Source organism: Brassica napus, chromosome C3 (genome assembly GCF_020379485.1).
Source record: "Brassica napus cultivar Da-Ae chromosome C3, Da-Ae, whole genome shotgun sequence".
NCBI lineage: Eukaryota > Viridiplantae > Streptophyta > Magnoliopsida > Brassicales > Brassicaceae > Brassica > Brassica napus.
Genome location: NC_063446.1, coordinates 34,037,229 through 34,062,211, shown reverse-complemented (window position 1 = coordinate 34,062,211; position 24,983 = coordinate 34,037,229). Strand labels below are relative to the sequence as shown.

Genomic DNA, 24,983 nt, shown 5'->3' with positions numbered 1-24,983 from the left:
CGATAAATCAAAAAGATTTGCTTCCTTTGATGTATTTGACTACGAAACTATACCTTTTTTTTATTCATATTATAGAAACTTATTTTGAAATTAAGTATGTCTTTTATGTTTACCAAATATTTTTCATGAAAGATTAAAATATTACCCTGCCTATATTGAAACATAATTACGAAATAGAATATTTTCTTTTGACTATAATCTGAAGAAATAAATCGAAATGATTCTTTTGACTTCAAAAAAACCTTTTACGTATATTTTTTTTGTTATATATATATAACAATCTGAAGTAAAACAAAAATATAAAAAATTTAAAAAGTTAAGAAGATATCATAAAAATGGCTATCACCAAGAAAATGCTACTTGCATATATGTTGTCAGTATCTTCCTCATCGTATCTTCTGTGCACTGCTCTGATCGTATTTTTGGTATTAGCTTATTCTTATAACTCGATTTTACTTTTATTGTGAACACATTTTTTTTTGCTTTATTTTGAATGTATATAACGATTTATAACTGTTGTTACATAGGTGTTGGAATCAATAAAGAATTAAAACAATGCTTCCCAAAGCAGCCGTGTGGGAAGACTTGCGAAGAGTATTGTGTAGGACACATTAACGATAAATGGGGTATAAGGACATCTTGTGAATCTGGCGCATGTTGTTGTATAAAAGATGGTGCTGTATAACCACGAGATATTTTAATCTCATCAAATATATGTATCTCCTAGAATAATGGTTTGGATGTAATAAATGGTTTGTGTATTGTGCTCTCGATCTTCTTAGCTAAAGAAAATCATTATCTATTTTCTTTTGATTGTAATCTATTGAGAACACTGAGTCAAAGCATAAGAATGTGAAGGAATCTTTGATTCAATGTTGTAAGGCGGACTGCGAGATACAATTGTAGAAAGAAAAGTTTAAGATAGAAACTCAGAGCGCGAAATAAATTGCATAAGGTGATTAGAATTGAGAGAAAAGTTAATTGCCGAAGAACAATGCTCACATGCTAGGCTATAAAAATTATGCATATTTTAGGAAAATGTACATATGTTTATTAGTAAAAATGAGTAAAAACCCAACAATGTCAAGTAGTTATTTATTTTTGATACTCGATACTTTTTTGAATTTGAAAGTAATTTAAATAGATTATTTGATATTCGACTTTGTTCAAGTCAATTTCCAAAGTTTACAAGTTAAATAAAGACCATGTACATAGTACGAGGAGAGACATGTAAGGAATAACTACGCTCATCTCTAACAATTCAGTGATTTCTATGTATAATATTAAAACAGAAGTACAAAACTTTATTTACCTAATTTTAAGTGATTTTTACATCTTATTCATTCCTTTTTAACTAATTTTAACCATTTAATTTATTATATTTTTCAATTAATTCGACATCATTTATTACAAAAGTTTAAAGTATAATGTACCTATTTTAATTTTTATTATATCTTTACATTCCTTTTTCATTCTTCATGACTACTTCATTAATTGTCTTTACCATAATAATTCGACATCATTTAGTTTACGTGTTAACATAATAATTCTACAGGTTTGAATGCAATTGTTCCATTTGTGACAAGAATTCAAACCGGTTAACAAAGAAAGTTTTATTTATTTACATAATTAGTTAGGCATAGGTATTTCGGTATTCGTTTGGGAATCGGTTCTTTCAGGTATCAAGATTTCGGATTTTAAAATTATGCTCTGTTTGGATATTGTAAGTTTATGGGCATAGTTAGAGTCGGGCCCTCGGTTATGATGTATAGGAATATAAAGCTATCCAAAAACATATGTGTTTAAAAATGTCATTAAACAATATATTAAAAAAAAGAGTAATTGCAGTGTACACACAAGAACTATTTCATAATTAGTTCATTGCACATTTAGGGCTTTTGTCTTTTTAAAAAAAAATTGTATTGACCATTATACCCCTATGCCTGGACGGTTTCTATCTTCGATATTTATTCTCAAGAACACATCAAAGTTCTTTTCTCTGTCCTTTCTTAGAAACCTCAACCTCTCACAAAACTTTCGACGTTAGATATCTGCTCTGGTGGCCTTCTTCTCCGTTCGTGGCCACCAGAGGCTTCCTCCTCTCACTCTCCTCTTTGATTTTTGCTCTGCTTTGCCATCTTTCGGTCCTTTGTCAATATGCGTGATATTGTGGGGGAAGCTCCGCCGAGGGTTGTCTTCATCCGCTCCGGGAGATGTAGATCTGAGGTCGGGGGTTCTTCTCTGGAGTGGTCGTGGTGGTGGATCGGAGTCAGCTCTTCGGCGTTCTCATCGTGAATCTTGATTTTGTCTTTGAAGGTCTTGCGGTGTGAACAGAGGCGGAGGCGAGTGACGGTGATGGGTGGGCTCTCTCCTCCTGGTATGGTCGTGTGGTTATCCGAAGAGTTACTCTTCGCTGTGGAGTGGAGTGATTGGCTCTCCCTTGCCGGCGACTTAGTGTCTCGTCGTTCGACGAGGGTCTGTTTGTTACTCAGGGTTGGTGATGGTTCATTCCCGTCGGACCGTGCACAGGTTATGGAGCGGCTGTGTGGTTGTTTCGTTTCTGTGTTTTGCGTTTGCAAGCAAAGTTAAGAGTTTTCAGGATCTGTCTTCTATGGCTGCTCCTCTTCTCTGGTTTTTCCATACCTTTGTTATGTCCTCCTCATTGCAAGGGTGTGTTGCTTTAACCGTCAGTGTTAGAGCTCTCAGTTATCGCATTGTTTGTCTGTTCTGCGTCTCTCCAGCCTGGACTCAGCGTAGATGCACAGTTAGACCGAATCATGTTCTGTGCTCCAGAGCAAGGATTCGGCTCAAGTCTCTGATTTTGTCAATTGGGGTTTGTATCGATGTGGAGACTTGCTTGAGTTAACGCCATCCCGGTGTGTAGTGAATTGTTTGATCTTCCCCGCAGATGTTGTCTCTTCTTTTTACAGATTATATCACATGTGGTTCTTTTATGTGAATAAGTCTTTATGTTGATCGTATCTCAAAGCTTCTACTCTGTTCTTTTACAGGCCAGGCTTGAAATAATGGGAAAAAAGGCAACGTTCATTTCAGGAACAGAGGCTGCAAAGAAGTGTTTGATTGTTTTAGGAGTTTTCTATTGTTTTTACCACCATCGCTCGTCACCACCATAGCCATCCGACACCACCACGACCACAACGGCTACCGAATCTTTTATCCGCTATAGTTGTTGACAATAATTTGTAAATAGAATTTATAACTCTATAGTTGTTGACAATAATTTTTAAAATACGGTTTTACAAACTAAATTGCTGGAGTTTTCATTTTTAATAACCAGCTAACTAAATTTATAGTTGGCTCTGATTTTAAAATACGGTTGTTGGGGTTTTCATTATTAATAACCGGCTAACTAAGTTTATATTTGGTCTTGATTTTAAAAATATGGTTAACGAATCCTTTATCCTCTAATAACATAATTAACTTGCATTTTCAAATCCAAGATAACATACCCTATAGCCAGCCACCGTGCATCTTCCCCTAAAAACCAGTGGGGTACCAAATTGCTCGGGTTTCATAATTGATAACAGGATAAATAACTTTACATTTGGCTATGATTTAAAATCTTTGATATGCTAATAACATAAGTAACTTGTAAATTCAAACACCTTGATAAAATACCCTACGGCCCAGCCACCGTACCATCTATACATATGTACACAACCCTTAATGTGGTACCAAACTGTCCGGTTAAACTACAATTCCGATTAGTTTGGGCTGAGATACAAAATGGGTTGCTAGGTTTATCTGGACACTACCACACAAATCTTAATTTATTATGTTTCCAAACGCTTGTACAATTCGAGGCATCTCTTAACCCTTAACTCTATATTTTGCAGAGTCGCTCATCGCCATCTTTCTGAAGCCATGGAGACGACTCAGAGTCCGGCCTCTGACGCGACATCAAATCCCATGTATACAAGAAGAGCAAGGTCCTCTATGCCAGTGTGGGAAGACGTGTCCGGCTACTCTTTTTTTCACACAAGTTGTCTCCGGTTACTTTCATAAATAGACAAAAATGAATGATTATATTCTCTCTCTTACGTACTTGCGCAACCTCATTTAGGAAAATGTACATATTAGTAAAAATGAGTAAAAACCCAACAATGTCAAGTAGTTATTTATTTTTAATACTCTACACTTTTTTGCATTTGAAAGTAATTTAAATAGATTATTTGATATTCTACTTTGTTCAAGTCGATTTTCAAATTTTACAAGTTAGATAAAGACCATGTGCAGAGTACGAGGCGAGACAGGTAAGGAATAACTATGCTCATCTCTAACAATTCAGTGATTTCTATGTATTAAATAAAAACAGAAGTACAAAACATTATTACCTAATTTTAAGTGTTTTTTACATCTTAATCATTCCTTTTTAAACTATTTTTAACCCTTTAATTTATAATTTTTTCCAATAATTCGACATCATTTATTACAGAAGGGTAAAATATAATGTACCTATTTTAAGTTTTTATTATATATTTACATTCCTTTTTCATTCTTCATGACTACTTCATTAATTGTCTTTACCATAATAATTCGACATCATTTAGTTTACGTGTTAATATAATAATTCTACAGGTTTGAATGCAATTCTTCCATTTGTGACCAGAATTCAAACCGGTTAACAAAGAAAGTTTTACTTATTTACATAATTAGTTAGGCATGGGTATTTCGGTATTCGTTTGGGTACGAATCGGTTTTTTCAGGTCTCATGATTTTGGATTTTTAAATTATGCTCTGTTTGGATATTGTAAGTTTATGGGCATAGTTCGAGTCGGGTCCTCGGTTATTATGTATAGGAATATAAAGCTATCCAAAAGCATATATGTTTAGAAATGTCATTAAACAATTTATTAAAAAAGAAAAAGTAAAACACAACAGACAAGCGGATCAAGTTCTAGTTAGATTTCAAAAATTTAGAGAGGATTCATGTCTCTAAGGGGAGATTTGAACAAACATTAAAATCACGGATTCGATAAATCAAAAAGATTTGCTTCCTTTGATGTATTTGACTACGAAACTAAACTTTGTTTTTATTCATATTATAGAAACTTATTTTGAAATTAAGTATGTCTTTTATGTTTACCAAATATTTTTCATGAAAGATTAAAATATTACCCTACCTATATTGAAACATAATTACGAAATAGACTATTTTCTTTTGACTATAATCTGAAGAAATAAATCAAAATGATTCTTTTGACTTAAAAATACCTTTTACGTATATTTTTTTGTTATATATATATATATATATATTATATATATATATATATATATATAACAATCCGAAGTAAAACAAAAATATAAAAAATATAAAAAGTTAAGAAGATATCATAAAAATGGCTATCACCAAGAAAATGCTACTTGCATATGTTGTCAGTATCTTCCTCATCGTATCTTCTGTGCACTGCTCTGATCGCATTCTTGGTATTAGCTTATTCTTATAACTCGATTTTACTTTTATTGTGAACACATTTTTTTTTCTTTATTTTGAATGTATATAACGATTTATAACTGTTGTTACATAGGTGCTGGAATCAATAAAGAATTAAAACAATGCTTCCCAAAGCAGCCGTGTGGGAAGATTTGCGAAGAGTACTGTGTAGGACACATTAACGATAAATGGGGTATAAGGACATCTTGTGAATCTGGCACATGTTGTTGTATAAAAGATGGTGCTGTATAACCACGAGATATTGTAATCTCATCAAATATATGTATCTCCTAGAATAATGGTTTGGATGTAATAAATGGTTTGTGTATTGTTCTCTCGATCTTCTTAGCTAAAGAAAATCATTATATATTTTGTTTTGATTGTAATCTATTGAGAACACTGAGGCAAAACATAAGAATGTGAAGGAATCTTTGATTCAATGTTGTAAGGCGGATTGCGAGATACAATTGTAGAAAGAAAAGTTTAAGATAGAAACTCAGAGCGCGAAATAAATTGCATAAGGTGATTAGAATTGAGGGAAAAGTTAATTCTCGAAGAAGAATGCTGACATGCTAGGCTATAAAAAATTATGTATAGTTTAGGAAAATGTACATATGTTTATTAGTAAAAATGAGTAAAAACCCAACAATGTCAAGTAGTTATTTATTTTTGATACTCGATACTTTTTTGCATTTGAAAGTAATTTAAATAGATTATTTGATATTCGACTTTGTTCAAGTCACTTTCCAAATTTTACAAGTTAAATAAAGACCATGTACAGAGTACGAGGAGAGACAGGTAAGGAATAACTATGCTCATCTCTAACAATTCAGTGATTTCTATGTATAATATTAAAACAGAAGTACAAAACATTATTTACCTAATTTTAAGCGATTTTTACATCTTATTCATTTCTTTTTAAACTAATTTTAACCATTTCATTTATTGTATTTTCTAATTAATTCGACATCATTTATTACAGAAATTTAAAGTATAATGTACCTATTTTAAGTTTTATTATATCTTTACATTCCTTTTTCATTCTTCATGACTACTTCATTAATTGTCTTTACCATAATAATTCAACATCATTTAGTTTACGTGTTAACATAATAATACTACAGGTTTGAATGCAATTGTTCCATTTGTGACCGGAATTCAAACCGGTTAACAAAGAAAGTTTTACTTATTTACATAATTAGTTAGGCATGGGTATTTCGGTATTCGTTTGGGTACGAATCGGTTTTTTCAGGTCTCATGATTTTGGATTTTAAAATTATGCTCTGTTTGGATATTGTAAGTTTATGGGCATAGTTCGAGTCGGGTCCTCGGTTATTATGTATAGGAATATAAAGCTATCCAAAAGCATATGTGTTAGAAATGTCATTAAACAATTTATTAAAAAAGAAAAAGTAAAACACAACAGACAAGCGGATCAAGCTCTAGTTAGATTTTAAAACTTTAGAGAGGATTCATGTCTCTAAGGGGAGATTTGAACAAACATTAAAATCACGGATTCGATAAATCAAAAAGATTTGCTTCCTTTGATGTATTTGACTACGAAACTATACCTTTTTTTTTATTCATATTATAGAAACTTATTTTGAAATTAAGTATGTCTTTTATGTTTACCAAATATTTTTCATGAAAGATTAAAATATTACCCTGCCTATATTGAAACATAATTACGAAATAGAATATTTTCTTTTGACTATAATCTGAAGAAATAAATCGAAATGATTCTTTTGACTTCAAAAAAACCTTTTACGTATATTTTTTTTGTTATATATATATAACAATCTGAAGTAAAACAAAAAATATAAAAAATTTAAAAAGTTAAGAAGATATCATAAAAATGGCTATCACCAAGAAAATGCTACTTGCATATGTTGTCAGTATCTTCCTCATCGTATCTTCTGTGCACTGCTCTGATCGTATTTTTGGTATTAGCTTATTCTTATAACTCGATTTTACTTTTATTGTGAACACATTTTTTTTTGCTTTATTTTGAATGTATATAACGATTTATAACTGTTGTTACATAGGTGTTGGAATCAATAAAGAATTAAAACAATGCTTCCCAAAGCAGCCGTGTGGGAAGACTTGCGAAGAGTATTGTGTAGGACACATTAACGATAAATGGGGTATAAGGACATCTTGTGAATCTGGCGCATGTTGTTGTATAAAAGATGGTGCTGTATAACCACGAGATATTGTAATCTCATCAAATATATGTATCTCCTAGAATAATGGTTTGGATGTAATAAATGGTTTGTGTATTGTGCTCGCGATCTTCTTAGCTAAAGAAAATCATTATCTATTTTCTTTTGATTGTAATCTATTGAGAACACTGAGTCAAAGCATAAGAATGTGAAGGAATCTTTGATTCAATGTTGTAAGGCGGACTGCGAGATACAATTGTAGAAAGAAAAGTTTAAGATAGAAACTCAGAGCGCGAAATAAATTGCATAAGGTGATTAGAATTGAGAGAAAAGTTAATTGCCGAAGAACAATGCTCACATGCTAGGCTATAAAAAATTATGCATATTTTAGGAAAATGTACATATGTTTATTAGTAAAAATGAGTAAAAACCCAACAATGTCAAGTAGTTATTTATTTTTGATACTCGATACTTTTTTGAATTTGAAAGTAATTTAAATAGATTATTTGATATTCGACTTTGTTCAAGTCAATTTCCAAAGTTTACAAGTTAAATAAAGACCATGTACATAGTACGAGGAGAGACATGTAAGGAATAACTACGCTCATCTCTAACAATTCAGTGATTTCTATGTATAATATTAAAACAGAAGTACAAAACTTTATTTACCTAATTTTAAGTGATTTTTACATCTTATTCATTCCTTTTTTAACTAATTTTAACCATTTAATTTATTATATTTTTCAATTAATTCGACATCATTTATTACAAAAGTTTAAAGTATAATGTACCTATTTTAATTTTTATTATATCTTTACATTCCTTTTTCATTCTTCATGACTACTTCATTAATTGTCTTTACCATAATAATTGGACATCATATAGTTTACGTGTTAACATAATAATTCTACAGGTTTGAATGCAATTGTTCCATTTGTGACAAGAATTCAAACCGGTTAACAAAGAAAGTTTTATTTATTTACATAATTAGTTAGGCATAGGTATTTCGGTATTCGTTTGGGAATCGGTTCTTTCAGGTATCAAGATTTCGGATTTTAAAATTATGCTCTGTTTGGATATTGTAAGTTTATGGGCATAGTTAGAGTCGGGCCCTCGGTTATGATGTATAGGAATATAAAGCTATCCAAAAACATATGTGTTTAAAAATGTCATTAAACAATATATTAAAAAAAAGAGTAATTGCAGTGTACACACAAGAACTATTCCATAATTAGTTCATTGCACATTTAGGGCTTTTGTCTTTTTTTAAAAAAAATGTATTGACCATTATACCCCTATTCCTGGACGGTTTCTATCTTCGATATTTATTCTCAAGAACACATCAAAGTTCTTTTCTCTGTCCTTTCTTAGAAACCTCAACCTCTCACAAAACTTTCGACGTTAGATATCTGCTCCGGTGGCCTTCTTCTCCGTTCGTGGCCACCAGAGGCTTCCTCCTCTCACTCTCCTCTTTGATTTTTGCTCTGCTTTGCCATCTTTCGGTCCTTTGTCAATATGCGTGATATTGTGGGGGAAGCTCCGCCGAGGGTTGTCTTCATCCGCTCCGGGAGATGTAGATCTGAGGTCGGGGGTTCTTCTCTGGAGTGGTCGTGGTGGTGGATCGGAGTCAGCTCTTCGGCGTTCTCATCGTGAATCTCGATTTTGTCTTTGAAGGTCTTGCGGTGTGAACAGAGGCGGAGGCGAGTGACGGTGATGGGTGGGCTCTCTCCTCCTGGTATGGTCGTGTGGTTATCCGAAGAGTTACTCTTCGCTGTGGAGTGGAGTGATTGGCTCTCCCTTGCCGGCGACTTAGTGTCTCGTCGTTCGACGAGGGTCTGTTTGTTACTCAGGGTTGGTGACGGTTCATTCCCGTCGGACCGTGCACAGGTTATGGAGCGGCTGTGTGGTTGTTTCGTTTCTGTGTTTTGCGTTTGCAAGCAAAGTTAAGAGTTTTCAGGATCTGTCTTCTATGGCTGCTCCTCTTCTCTGGTTTTTCCATACCTTTGTTATGTCCTCCTCATTGCAAGGGTGTGTTGCTTTAACCGTCAGTGTTAGAGCTCTCAGTTATCGCATTGTTTGTCTGTTCTGCGTCTCTCCAGCCTGGACTCAGCGTCGATGCACAGTTAGACCGAATCATGTTCTGTGCTCCAGAGCAAGGATTCGGCTCAAGTCTCTGATTTTGTCAATTGGGGTTTGTATCGATGTGGAGACTTGCTTGAGTTAACGCCATCCCGGTGTGTAGTGAATTGTTTGATCTTCCCCGCAGATGTTGTCTCTTCTTTTTACAGATTATATCACATGTGGTTCTTTTATGTGAATAAGTCTTTATGTTGATCGTATCTCAAAGCTTCTACTCTGTTCTTTTACAGGCCAGGCTTGAAATAATGGGAAAAAAAGGCAACGTTCATTTCAGGAACAGAGGCTGCAAAGAAGTGTTTGATTGTTTTAGGAGTTTTCTATTGTTTTTACCACCATCGCTCGTCACCACCATAGCCATCCGACACCACCACGACCACAACGGCTACCGAATCTTTTATCCGCTATAGTTGTTGACAATAATTTGTAAATAGAATTTATAACTCTATAGTTGTTGACAATAATTTTTAAAATACGGTTTTACAAACTAAATTGCTGGAGTTTTCATTTTTAATAACCAGCTAACTAAATTTATAGTTGGCTCTGATTTTAAAATACGGTTGTTGGGGTTTTCATTATTAATAACCGGCTAACTAAGTTTATATTTGGCTCTTGATTTTAAAAATATGGTTAACGAATCCTTTATCCTCTAATAACATAATTAACTTGCATTTTCAAATCCAAGATAACATACCCTATAGCCAGCCACCGTGCATCTTCCCCTAAAAACCAGTGGGGTACCAAATTGCTCGGGTTTCATAATTGATAACAGGATAAATAACTTTACATTTGGCTATGATTTAAAATCTTTGATATGCTAATAACATAAGTAACTTGTAAATTCAAACACCTTGATAAAATACCCTACGGCCCAGCCACCGTACCATCTATACATATGTACACAACCCTTAATGTGGTACCAAACTGTCCGGTTAAACTACAATTCCGATTAGTTTGGGCTGAGATACAAAATGGGTTGCTAGGTTTATCTGGACACTACCACACAAATCTTAATTTATTATGTTTCCAAACGCTTGTACAATTCGAGGCCTCTCTTAACCCTTAACTCTATATTTTGCAGAGTCGCTCATCGCCATCTTTCTGAAGCCATGGAGACGACTCAGAGTCCGGCCTCTGACGCGACATCAAATCCCATGTATACAAGAAGAGCAAGGTCCTCTATGCCAGTGTGGGAAGACGTGTCCGGCTACTCTTTTTTTCACACAAGTTGTCTCCGGTTACTTTCATAAATAGACAAAAATGAATGATTATATTCTCTCTCTTACGTACTTGCGCAACCTCCCTCCCCCCCCCCCACAACTGCAGAGAAGGACTGAATTGTAATTGTAACAATCAATAGTAAACTTTAAACCTCATACTTTTACTGTGTTGTGCATTTACCTAATTTCACACAAGTTCTAGGATTTTGGACTAATTCACTCAAAAAAAAAAGTAAAACGCAACAGACAAGCGGATCAAGCTCTGGTTAGATTTTAAAACTTTAGAGAGGATTCATGTCTCTAAGGGGAGATTTGAACAAACATTCAAATCACGGATTCGGTAAATCAAAAAGATTTGCTTCCTTTGATATATTTGACTACGAAACTATACTATGTTTTTATTCATATTTTAGAAATTTATTTAGAAATTAAGTATGTATTTTATGTTTACCAACTATTTTTTCATGAAAGATTAAAATATTACCCTACCAATATTGAAACATAATTAGGAAATAAAATATTTTCTTTTGACTATAATCTGAAGAAATAAATCGAAATGATTCTTTTGACTTAAAAATACCTTTTACGTATATTTTTTTGTTATATATATATAACAATCCTCAGTAAAACAAAAATATAAAACATATAAAAAGTTAAGAAGATATCATAAAAATGGCTATCACCAAGAAAATGCTACTTGCATATGTTGTTAGTATCTTCCTCATCGTATCTTCTGTGCACTGCTATGATCGCATTCTTGGTATTAGCTTATTATAACTCGGTTTTGGTTTGGTATTTGTCATTTGATGTAATTACTATAGATATTACTAGAGCAGATGTTGGTTTTTACTTCTTATTTTTAATAAATTGTTTAGTATTATTCTTAAACATATATGTTATTTGTCTATTTTAGGTTCCTACGAACTCTCCGAACTTGGAAGAATCAGATTCGAACGCCACACAGAAATTTATTATAGCCGAATGAAGTTTAATTTTCAAATCCAAAAAAAATGATAGCCAAAAACCCGATATGTACTCGAACGTGTACTTGAATGCCGATATTTAACTAATTATGTAAACAAATATATTTTTTTGTTAACCGGTTTTGAATTCTCGTCACGAAAGGAGAAATTTCATTTAAGCTTGTGAAATTATTATGGTTAACACGTAAAATATATGATGTTGGATTATTATGGTAAACAATTAATGAAATGGTTTGGAAGAGTGGAAAAAGAAATGAAAAATATATAATAAAATAATTAAAAATAGGTAAGTTCTTTTTTGTACTTCTGTAATAAATGACTTCAAATTAATAAAAAAAAACTATAAATGAAGCGGTTAGAATTATAGAATTAGTTAAAAATGGAATAAAAATATGTAAGTATTCACATAAAAAGGTAATTATTATTTTGTACTTCAATTTTAATAGAATAAACTAGTTTCATATATTCTATAGATTTTGGGGGTTTGGAAACAACAAGAAGTTAGAAGATTTACGTTTTGGGTTTCTTGTTGGTTATATTGGTTTGTGTACTTGTCATTTGGTGTTGTTATTCGTTTTAAAACTTACAAAATACTTATAAGTGCTGGCCATTTATCTTGCTAGATAAGTGAACATATGTTTCATCCATTCTTGAGGTGGATGCTAACTGCGGTAGCTTCTTGTGAGTCACTCAACAATTTGTACTTCTCCGGTAAGTTGTTCAACAAAAGTTCTGTGGATGAAAACAAACCAAGACTTACGAGACTCGAGACTTTATTATGTTATAAAAACCAAAGTCAAAGTTTGTAATAGTACCATTGGTATAATGTCTGCAATCATGAAAGCCAACTCTAAGACCAGTTACCCATGAGCTATTAAACTCAATTGCCATTTCCATGGCATTATTCCCTTTGGATGATCCAACCATCCAACATCTTTGTTTAGGAATATTCTTCAACTTTCTTTGCATCACTACTCCTACAAACCAAACCAGAACTTTGGTCAGAAATCATAATATTGACTACACTCCCTTTGACCAAACACTTTATGAAATCTTGACTACACTTTCAAGATTAGATTCGATATGATTGTCTGAGAATCAGAACCTGGAACCGAGTTTCCTGATATAATTGATACTGCTGCTTCTGCGCTTTCTGGATTAACAGGCTGGAAATCAAACACGATTACCTGGAAATCAAACACAATTACCTGGAAATCCCCCACATAAGTTTTCGTTGAGAGGCATTTATAAAAAACACCTTATAGTCAACAAACAAAAAAAGAATAACGAAGAGACCTCTTGAGGAATTGAAGAAGATGGTTTGATGAGAACCATGAAATGTTGTAAATTCCATATATTTAGTGAATAAGCCATTGATATGATAAGCTGTGGTGGACCAGCCGTTGCTTTGAGCGGCACGGTCGCTACATAAATGGCATCTCCGCCACCACTGGTGACGTTTGCTGATGGTATGAAGAATTGAGACGCCATTTTCTTCCTTATTTTCTACTCTGAGTGGACCAAATACAAAGGTATATCCATATAATTAATTATCTTTCTTGATTATCATAACATATGACGTCACAATTTAGTTGTTAAATTAAGGAGTTTTTTTTTTGGTAAAATGTTAAATTATTATACAAGTTTTCAATTTTTGACAGAGACACAGAGGATACAAGTAGCATAATGCAGAAATGAAATCTAAACAAAGCATCTAGTGAACAAGTAGACTCTATTACGACAGACCAAGACCTAGAGGCGAACTGGAGTTAGCGTAGCATCGATCGCCCAAAGAGAAAGGATGAGCGAACTGAGACCTCAGTTGCCGCGAGTTCCCGGAGAGAAATGCGGCTCAAACCTTGAAGCAACAGAAAAACCTACAGCTTTAGAATCTCAATCATCAATACCATCACAAAGAAACACATCACGGGACCGCCAAGACGTTCGAAATCGCCTCACCGACAGCACGAGGAGGAGTCCACTAACAGGCGGTGCCGTCGTTCAAGACAGAGAATTGGAGATTGCTGTCACCAACCCTCTAATCTCGGGACCGTATACACCCTTTTAACCCACCACACCCGCATAGTAGTTGGACATGTCGGGCACACCTACTCCGGAAAAAACGACCTTCAAACTAGCCAAGAGCCCGAGTGCCAAACTAACTCTTATCTACACTCCAAGGACCGCCTGCTTACACAGAAGCTACACCACCACCAGATGACGATTTATTATGAGAGAAAAGAGTTACCGGCGCGCTGCCACAGTCCAGAACCCTATTCCAGGAGACAGAGACAACAAGAGAGACGCGGATGCAGTCTCGTGACTCGTCACGCGCTGCCACGGAATCTTCAAAGCTCGGGCGACAACACCGACAACACCGAGAAAAGAAGCTCCCCACGCGCACCCACGACTGAGAACCAGCCATAGGATCTCCCAAAATCTAGGCGGATCCGGATAGGACCAAGAATCTGAGACTAAATCCAGGCCTAGAAACACAAACCTCACCGAAGGGAGGCGATACCATGAAGAACCGCCGGATTATAGACTCAACTGGACTCTACGCGCCTTCATTCTTTTTGGTCTGGACTCTAAATTAAGGAGACTTTTCATCATTATTAATAAAAAAATGTCAATATTTCACTACTGTAATAATAATAATTTTATTACAATATAGTTATACATCCAAAATTAAACTTTTTATATAATGTATGTGTCCTTAATTTAAAAAATTTCCTCTTTGATAGACTTATTTTAGCTTCCCTCTTTTACTTATATTAGTTTTTATTTTGTAGTAACGAGAAACTCATTAAACTGTTAAAGTATTTTAACGAAATGCTCTAAGAAAAAGATGGTATTTAACTTAGCTTGCAAATGAAATAAACTAAAATAAAAACAAAAGGGAGGAAAAACTCAATTCACAAACACTAATAAATATGGTAAAATGTATAAAATAAAAAATAGTGCTAAAAAAAATCAAAAAGACAAATTTGGAACGATGTAATACAAATCTCTTTCACAATTAATTGTAACTTAGAACATACTCAACCAGCAAACCAAATCCACCCTTAATATTCTCACAAGAACAATGCCACCAAACCTGAAACCACCACAGCGATTGGAGCAAAAGCCATCGTCTGTGCGGAGTTCTTGTGCGATGACTTGGGCGAAGAAGGCGAATCAGAAGGAGAGCTAACCACAGGAGCAGGAGCTGGAGCAGGCATTGGAGGGATATCAGTTCCAATGATCACTTCTGGCAATTCCTTTTACTTTAAATTTGTTATTGCTAGTAGTCGCAGTGGTTGTGTTTATCATGAATATTATTCTGACTAGGTTAAGACCCGCGACTTGAATATAATATATAAAAATTATATATAAAAATTATTTTATATATTATATATTTTTAACATATTATGAAATAATAAATATATATTGAATAATTAAAAATCAGTAACTATTACTTATATAATTAAATTGGCGCAAACATATAAAAAACATTTATTAATAAAAAACATATTTTTTCTATTTGATATGGTATATAATTAAATTTACATAATAGTGGCATATATAGCATATTTTAATATTAATATTTATTAAATGATGTTCTTTGGTTATATTTTTTTTCTTCATTTGTATCTGTTATACTAAAATTTTAAATTATTGATAACAAAATTTTCACTGTGGAATTAATAGATCAAGTAATTAGTAATATTTTTAAAATTAAGTTGTCAATAATTTTTCAAATTTTTATCAAAAAGATTGTTTAAAGTAAATTTAAAAATTAAGATATGTATGTATTTTTTATATGGAATATATATATATATATATATATATATATCTTTCAACTTGTATAATTTTTAATCGTTTGTATCTTGTCATAACAAAAAAATTTAAATTTTGGATCACAAAATTGAATGTGAGACTTTTAACAGTTTTAATAATTTATACTCATTTAAAAAAAAATCAAAATATATCATATAAAGAAAAAAAATAATTTTTATTATATGGTTACTCTGGTTGTTTAATTTATTTTAATATTTTAAAACTAAACAAATATAATATAAAATACATTTATTTTTATCAAATCTTTATTATTTCAAATTATTAATTTTCATACATATTTTAGCCACATTAGGTAATTCCGTAATTTTATTTAAGGAAATAATGAAGCACATTAATAATGTATTTATTGTTAGTTTAATAAAAAAACTTATTATATATTTAGATGGACCAACATATTTCTCTAAGGATTCTAAGAATCATTCTAGTGATGACATGTGTCTACAAAAAAATGTTGTAATGCTTCTCAAATAATATATAGGGAATTTAATTTTTTGCAAAAAAAAAAGTTTAGGAAAGAAAAAAAGATAGTGGAGACAGAAACTTGAGGCTTCGCTTTAGAAACTTACCCCGTGATTAGGAGAGATGGTGGGGTCCGGTTTACTTGGGTATCTCTTCCCATTTCTTAAAAGGATAATTTTTTTTTTGTCATCCAAAACTTCGTTTCATGATCAAACTGGTCCTAACATGCTAGCCTCGTGAGCTAGCGGTTCAGGAAACACAATGTCTACAATCGAAAAATGTGAGTCACGTAATCGGGCCTCTTTTGCAAGAGAGTCCGCACGGATGTTCAGAGATCGTGAAATAAAGCTAAAAGTAAAAGAAGTGAAAGTTGCTCGAAGTGATTCAATAACGTCGAGTTGTGGTTCGAGTGCTGGCCATTGCTTGGAGGAATTTATAATATGTATCAGCTGCTGGCAGACCGATTCAAAGCGTACCTGCTTAAAACCGCGGCTACTAAGCTCCACCATAGCCTAGACTAGACCCTCCGCTTCTCCGTGGAGTGGTGAGAGGGAGTTGCTATGCTTCCTCTGCACCCCCCCCCCCCTCTCCCCCGCATTATCTCAGTATCTCCATCGAACATGATGAAACCCAAGCCCACTCCAGTATCTTCTAAAGTCCATGACGCATCAACCATACATCTCCATCTTTCCCTTCTATCTTGGTTATCTACTCTTTCTCCTTCGCTGCACTCCCCCCCCCCCCGCGTCCCAAATGTTCTCTGGCAGGATTTATGCGAGCTTCCATGCTTCAGCTTCATGACACTCAAGTTGCAGAGTATCCATCGGCGATATGTCCTTGTTGTTAAAGCATTTCTCGTTCCGTGCTTTTCATATATACCATATCAACCAAGGAAACATTGATGTTCTCTCTGCCAAGCTAGTATCTTGTTGCATCTGTAATAACGTATCAAAGTTGACAAAAATTGCAGAACACGGAAAAGACCCCGGAGATGATGGAACTGTTGATAATGCCCAGCATTGGACTGCCGGAGGGCACTCAAAGATAATATGGTTAATCGTTTCGTTCTCTGCTCCACAACGTTGACAAACCGAGTCAGTTCCACAGTGTCTCTCCTTTAATTTACTCGCTGCAGCCCCATAGCCAGACAGAGCTTGCCAAAGAAAGTGTTTAATTTTTCTCGGAGACTTGAGCTTCCACACCTTACTCTTCAAACTGTTGCAGCTTGGTTCCGTTCGCATGACTCCCTGAGACTTCTTCCTTTGTTCAACTGCAATGGCATACCCAGATTTGACCGAGTAACATCCTGAGTTAGTGTGCTTCCAGCTATAACCATCTTTGCGTCCAGTTTTGCTGATTTGTAGTGATATAATACGTAGGATGTCCTCCGGGCCAATTACGTCATGTATTAAGTCGACCTTCCATTCTTTGCTGTCAAAATCGATGTAGTGATGTACTCTCAGATCTTTATTGATGACCACTGACTTTGGCTTTGCTGCACGGGCTGGATCAGTAGGAATCCATACGTCTTCCCAACTTAAAAAGATAATTGACAAGTAAAAAACTAAACTGAATGGGATGTATTTTTAAGTTTTGAAAGGTGGTGACACTAAGTTGACAATAAAATGGAGGGTAAATCTTCCGAAAAGACATAAAAATATTTTTATGAGAACAAACCCATTAAAAATTGAGAAAATGGTCTTAGATAGTCTTATACCAACTTTTTTCCTCATTCTAGACTTCAAGACCCAAAATCACAAAAAAAATTCATTTAACATGTGCATTTACCATTTTACCTCTTTCTTTCTCTAATTACATTGTTCTGAAAATTGAAATTACGAATCGACGACGACAGCTTGCCTCATCTCCGGCGTCGATCATCTCGGCAGTCATTATCTTCGGCGTCGATCATCTCGGCTGTCATTGTCTCCGGCGTCGATCATTTCGTCCGTCATCATCTCCGGCGCCGCTCATATCCATCGCCATCATCACCACTTTAATCATCTCCGCTTTCACTCTGTAATCGAGCTAAGCGTGTTTGCTATTTGTGTGAAAAGTCAATTCTGAAAATCTCTCTCAAACTAGTAGACTACGAGTCTCTCAACGGAGACGTGAAGAAATATCAGTATGCAATCAGAGGTTCTCTCTTGATCAGAAAGCTTCTTCCTTTTCTGGGTTTTCCAAAGTCAAAAGGGTGTTGTTATCTTCATAGTTCCAAGTCTATTCTCTATGATTTTCATCACTTTCTCTCATTGGTTATATCACTGCTTTTCTCGTGAACACATGTAAGTAAATTGGTTTGGTTTGCTAGAAAGATCCTTAAAGTGGTGCTGTTAAAGTACATATTTTTCAATACTACACTCTCTGAATCTGTTTTGAAATTAGCAAATTTAGTAGATTCATTGTTGGGTTTGTGGATATCGAAGCATATTCTTTCAGGTGAGAATCGGGTCAATGCCGGTTCCGTCCCGATTCCGGTGAGCGGGAGTTCCGATCAGTTCTTGATCCTACCGGAAATAAGCTGTATAGGAAACTACCAGAGATGAAACTGAAAAAGAAGAAGACGAAGAACATGAAGTCAAAATATGAGAAAACAAAGAAGCAAGGTACTTCGGCTTCACCAAGTACAACACTTAAGGAAAGGAAAACCCAAAAAGGAAAGAAGCTTTCTGGTGCCCACGCTCTCAAGGAATAACAGTGAGTAAAATTGTTGATGCAGAAGCTTCTTTATTGGTTAAGACACATGGTTAATGGCAGGTAAGGGCAATGGTGATCATTAACCCCAGAAACCCGACTGGTCAGTGTCTCAGTGAAGCTAACTAAAGAGAGATATTGTGATTCTGTTATGACGAGATATTGGTTCTTTTAACAGACGAAGTATATCAGCAGAACATATACAAAGATGAGATACCCTCATCAGCTCTAAGAAAGTAATCATTTTCCTTTGTGATCATTATTACACCATGGAACACATGTGAGATCAATACTTTGTCTTTAAAATATTTTGATGGATATCATAGATAACATATATGCCTTATAATAGTATCACAATAAAATTCCTAAAAATGCTTCAAGATAGCTGAAACTTCTGATACTCTCAAACCTTCATTGATGTTTCTACACTAACTGAAGTAGTTTTATACATCGTTTAAACGTTGCCTCTGTTCCTATCTGCAAAAAAAAATAATCAGGAAGGTGATCATGAACACGCACAAAAGCTTCCAAAAATTACCTGCTGCGAGATTTTGAGCATGTACCTGTTGTGTCTGATTTGGAGTAAAAACTGGAGTCTTAGTACTGGGTTGAGCTATTGGAGAGGCATGTGTTTCACTGGTTTCCTCTGTTTCCATCTGCAAAAAAAAAAAAAAAAATCAGGAAGGGGATCATGAACACTTACAAAAGCTTCCAAAAATTACTTGTGTTTACCTTTTCATTGTTTGGCGAAATGATCACAGTCAAAGACTCTTTAGCATCCTAGAAAAATATATTCATAATGCTATAGGCTCTGTAGTATCCTGAAAAACATGTTTATAATGATATAAATAACAATAGTTTCTCTTCCAAAATGCATTCAACTATTATTTCAGAATAGATCTTACCTCATCGTAAAGATTTTCTTCTGTTTGATTTGGCTGGGATGGCGTCTCATCCGATGGCTCTCTCTCTCTCTCTCTTTTACGGAAAAAATTGGATCCCACTCTGTGTCTCAGCCTATAAAACAAAAGGAAATTGTAAGAGTTAGTTAAACAGAAAAATATTATAAAAACATTTTAAATATTTTTTCTCACCAAAGAATTCTGATTTTCATCAAGAATCAGCGAAATTAGTGAAGAGATTGGAGGGGAAGGTGTGTTATACATAACTTGTGTATCCTCATGTAATAATAACAAAATAAAAGAGGTAGTTATGAGGAGTTTCTACAGTTAAGTACATGAAACATATTTGCTGCAACAATCAGGAATGCGATCATGTATATGTACAAAAGCAACCTAAGTAAATTGAAAATTCCAAAGTAAAAACAAGCATACTTGTTGTGTCACATTAGGTGGAAGAATTTGAGTTTCAGTCTGTATCTCAGCCTATAAAACAAAAGAAAACTGTAGGAGATTTATATAGAAAAATAACAAACCATTTTTACTAAAGATATTTTCTTACATCAGCATTTTGATTTTGATCAAGAATTGGTGTAGACATTGTAGGAGCAGGTGTGTTATCCAAAGCTTGTGTATTTTCCTAAAAAGAAATAAAAAAATTTAAGTTGTAGTTATGAAAGAGTTTCTACATTTATATATTAAACAGACAAGTGTTTACATTTTCATTGTTTGCTGAAATGATCTCAGTCAAAGGTTCTGTAATATTCTGGAAAAACATATTCATAATGATATAGATTCCAATAGTTCTTCCAAAATACATTCAACTATAATATAAGAATACATTTGACCTCATCGTCAAGATTTTCTTCTGCTTGATTCAGCTTGGATGGCATCTCATATGATGGCTTTGCTTCATTCTGCAAAAATCAGAAAGGGGATCATGAACACGTACAAAAGCTTCCAAAAATTACTTGAAAACTCCAAGATTTTGAGCATGTACATGCTGCGTCTGATTTGGAGTAAAAACTAGAGTCTCAGTACTCGGTTGAGCTATTGGAGAGGCAGGTGTCTCATTCGTTGCATGTATTCCTATCTGCAAAAAAAAAACGGGAAGGGGGTCATGAACACGTACAAAAGCTTCTAAAAAGTACTTGAAAACTCCAAGATTTTGAGCATGTACCTGCTGCGTCTGATTTGGAGTAAAAATTGGAATCTCAGTACTCGGTTGAGCTATTGAAGAGGCAGATGTCTCATTTGTTGCCTCTGTTTCTATCTGCAAAAAATTCATGAAGGGGATCACGAACACGTACAAAAGATTTTGAAAATTACTTTTTATTGTTTGGCGAAGGGGGTGTTTACCTTTTTATTGTTTGGCGAAATGATCACAGTCAAAGGCTCTGTAGCATCCTGGAAAAGCATGTTCATAATGATATAACTACCAATATTTTCTTTTTATTGTTTGAATGTTGGTTTATTGACAATCTTTCTTTTAGCTCTGTGCCAATAGAGTACTGTAGCCCAACTAGTGCTAGTTTGAGAGGTACTGAATCTCCCATCTTGTTTCTATCCTGTGTAAACAAGGAAAAAAATTCAAAATTTTTTACCATCCGATTTTTTGGAAAGCTTTCCTGAAACTACACAAATCCTTCCTGAAATTTTAAAAACTCTACACAATTTCACAAGCACAAGCAACAAGAAACTAACAATGTAATTAGCAAATTCACGAGCCTACCAAAGATATCAACATGCATACACAGAACAAGACACCAAGAAAAAAGTTTTTCAAATTTGTTACCATCTGATTTTCTGGAAGGCTTTCCTGAAACTACACAAAACCTTTCAGAAAATTTATAAAACACTACAAAGTTTCACAAGCATAAGCAACAAAAGACTAACAATGTCATAAGCAAATTCACGAGCCTACCAAAGATATCAACATGCGATATCAACATGCGTAAGCAGAACAAGACACCAAACAAAAAGTTTTTCAAATATGTTACCATCGGATTTTCTGGAAGGCTTTTCTGAAACTACACAAATCCTTCCAGAATATATTTTTTTAAACACAACATAGCTTCACAAGCACAAGAAACAAGAGACTAACTGTAACACCCCCAAACCGTTTTAGACATCGGTCATTCAGTCGGGCAACAATCAAATTAACAAGAACATGTCCGAACGACCTTCCTCTGCCAAGTCCAAAAGTGTTACAACGGGTTGAGAATAAACTTTCCAAGTCACAAAACATAATTCTGTAACCCAGAATATCCATTCAAAACTCGTTTCCTCTAATATTCTGCATGAGGCTTTGCAACCCGTACCGGGTCATAGAGTTGTGTTAGGTTGGACTAACCTAATATCAGATTCAACACGCCATGAATATAAACATACTTTATTTCATATATATAAAATATGAAGTTCACAAGCCTAAAATATTATACATATGGTCCATAGAAACAACCGAAAGTAAAACATACATTCATAGATCTTGGAAACGAGTCTTTAGCAAAAGATGTTCAATCTACACCAGCTCCTACAGTTCCGCGAGTGCTATGGTCATTTCTACTAGTCACCTTCAAAAGGATGTGAGGAGTGAGTGAACTAGTCTCACTCAGTGAGCCAGAGTTCTTTATATAGCATATACAACTACCCGTCATTCTAGACCCAACCCCAAACACAAGCAAGACGGGTAGTTCAACAACCATATTCAAAGCTTAAATGATTAAGCAGTAAACATTAAACCATAATTAATCAAAACACTCTTTATGTGTGTCAGCACATCAATCAAACATATATATTTAATCCTAGGGTCCAACATAATCATTCTTCCTCCACATAAGGGACACCGGCAATCCCTTCACTAGTACACCACACAGGCGTAGGTGCTCGGGAATCGCCTGGTCACGGTCCTCAATCGAAATCGCCGTGCCCCGGTCCTCTATTGGACTGTCGGGGGCTGTTACATCCATGTGTGACACTCGGCCTTGGTGATCAAGCCAAGTTAAAATGAGCCCACCATTTTTCGGATCACGAATGGCTTAGTGGTACCATTTGAGGAAGCAATGACCTATAAACTACTACTAGAACCACCACGAGGTTCTCACACAACAGTACCAATACAAGGTACACACCATAACAACATATAATAATCACACAATCACCATAATCTGGGTGCTTAGAATAGTCTTGATATCCACTTAGCCCAGACACCATCTCAAGCCTTGGATCCACAAACTGACACCTAGACCGGTCCATCTTTCATAGCTCGGAAGCCGTCTCCGATGTCAGGAACCTGCATTTAAAATCATTAACAAACAATTAACTGTGAGTCACAGTGATTAACCGATGTGGCTGGACTTTTTGATTCCAGATGTTGACCAAACATTTTTTATCCCCTCCAAATATTTGTCTTGGTACCGTGATGTTAATCCCAAACCCCAACGTCAATGGACATAACCTTCTTTCTCTTCTGGATTGTCTTTCGGAACTTCCCGGCAGTTTATCGGTCTTCGGAAATGTTTATACTTCTAAAGCACCTCACTTCTTTCTCTCTTTTTCTATATCTCTCTAGCCACGTTTTGCCTTTTTCTATGGAATGGGATGAGTAAAAATGGTGAAGGGTGGCTGGGTATATAATTCCCAGGCCAGTAAGAACAAGCCACCCGAACCACTGTGTGTCATCCCGCATGGCTTCAAATGCATGTGCGGCAACACACAGACATCCACATGCCTTAATGCATGATTCCTTTACATGCAAACATAAAACTCCACGTCCACATGGCCCTCAGCAAGTACAGACATCAGACGTTGCGACACATTGTCCTTTGCATGTCCACTCGCATGCGTCGATCGCATGCACGTCAACACCTCGTGCTTCTGCTTGTTAACCTGCATGTCCAGCTTCCATGCATGGCGACACCTCGAGCTTCTGTAGACAGATAGCTTGCTAGGTGATTGACACCACGTTCTGAGACACCTCGAGCTTCTAGGGAGATTTGCTTGATTTCGATCCTTCCGACATATTTTCGGCCCGTGATCAATCCCAAATATTTTTCCGTTCCCAATCTGATAAGCTGAATATTTTTAATAAACTCCAGACTGACTTTAACCTTGAGGGTAAATATTTCCCGAGCCTTCGGCTTCCCCGAGAAATTCCATTATACAAAAATTAGGGTTTTTGTCCAACTTCGAGTTTTCCCGTCATGCTTCGATTCCGTCGTAAGACGAGGTATTACACTAACAATGTCATAAGCATTTGATGTACCTCAACTAGTTCTTGAGAATAGCATCTGATGTAGCTCAACTGTATCTAGAAAACAACAAAATCAAAAGGTACATTACCTCAAAACCTTGTGTTCCCACAATTCAGCAGCCTTTGATTTGAGCTCCAACAACTTCCAAGGACCTTTCCCTCGCTGAACAACAAAAATGCAGTACTAAACAGTCTACTGAGGCACATTACAGTTGCGACTAAAGAGAACAGGAAAAAGTTATAACTTTTATGTGTGTTCTTAACAAGAAAAAGCTATAACTTTTAGAGGAACAAGAGAACTAAATCATCGACACACACATTTTCTAAACACATTCAATATATGCAAACAAACAACAAATGAATATGTAAGAAGGGATATAAAAGTAAAAATTAAAGGAGAAATCAAAATAACCTATCTCTTAGGAAAGCTAAGCTTAAGACAGTAAGAGCAGCAGTAATGATGGCAAGAGAGGTCGGGAGATAAGCGCAAGACCTGAGTGTTCAACACAGCTCAAGAGGATCATTAATCATATTTCTCAATCAATGTTTTAAAATGATACAAAAAGGCTTTGACATATACACATAACAAAAATCACGAGAATAAAGCTCTGTAAATGAAGCTTCCTGAGATTCTTTCTTTGTAATTCTGATCATGTTCTATATGTTCGATTTGAACAACAAAACAAGCTCAAATATATTATCCAAAAAACAACAAATTGAAACTCCCAATTTTCAATTCGAAAACCCTAAGCTTTTTTTTTGTGAACCAAAGAAGAGAAACACTAATCATACTGAGATGGTGTTGGAGAATCAAAGCTTCGTGCTTTCCTCGGAGATGACGACAATGTTCATCGTCGCCGGAGTTGGTGGAATTTCGTCGGCG

At 34.9% G+C, this 24,983-nt stretch overlaps 1 protein-coding gene and 1 long non-coding RNA gene across 3 annotated transcripts; one reads left to right on the top strand and one right to left on the bottom strand.

Moving 5' to 3' along the window:
* The first annotated feature begins 234 nt into the window (after nucleotides 1-234).
* LOC125583696 lies at nucleotides 235-10,245 on the top strand. Its single transcript, XR_007320744.1, has 3 exons — nucleotides 235-5,448; nucleotides 5,550-7,398; nucleotides 7,501-10,245. It is a non-coding gene; the product is annotated as an uncharacterized LOC125583696 (long non-coding RNA).
* A 338-nt stretch (nucleotides 10,246-10,583) lies between these two features.
* Nucleotides 10,584-13,471, bottom strand: LOC106439805. 2 transcript variants are annotated; one of them, XM_013881321.3, is made up of 4 exons: nucleotides 13,253-13,471; nucleotides 13,062-13,143; nucleotides 12,772-12,933; nucleotides 10,584-12,688 (listed from the first exon to the last, which is right to left on the bottom strand). In XM_013881321.3, the coding sequence occupies exons 1-4, from the start codon at nucleotides 13,445-13,447 to the stop codon at nucleotides 12,597-12,599; spliced, it is 531 nt and encodes a 176-aa protein (XP_013736775.1). In that variant the 5' UTR covers nucleotides 13,448-13,471; the 3' UTR covers nucleotides 10,584-12,596. The 2 variants fall into 2 exon arrangements, with proteins under 2 accessions (XP_013736775.1, XP_013736774.1); XM_013881320.3 differs by having other exon boundaries at nucleotides 13,062-13,164; nucleotides 13,253-13,458.
* Between the last annotated feature and the right edge of the window lie 11,512 nt (nucleotides 13,472-24,983).

Coding starts and splice junctions, on each gene's coding strand:
- LOC106439805 (XM_013881320.3), bottom strand. CDS start 13,447: ATGGCGTCTCAATTCTTCATACCATCAGCAAACGTCACCAGTGGTGGC. Junction 13,165..13,252: donor CTTCTTCAATTCCTCAAGAG/GTCTCTTCGTTA, acceptor GGGGATTTCCAG/GTAATTGTGTTTGATTTCCA. Junction 12,934..13,061: donor ATCAGGAAACTCGGTTCCAG/GTTCTGATTCTC, acceptor TTTGGTTTGTAG/GAGTAGTGATGCAAAGAAAG.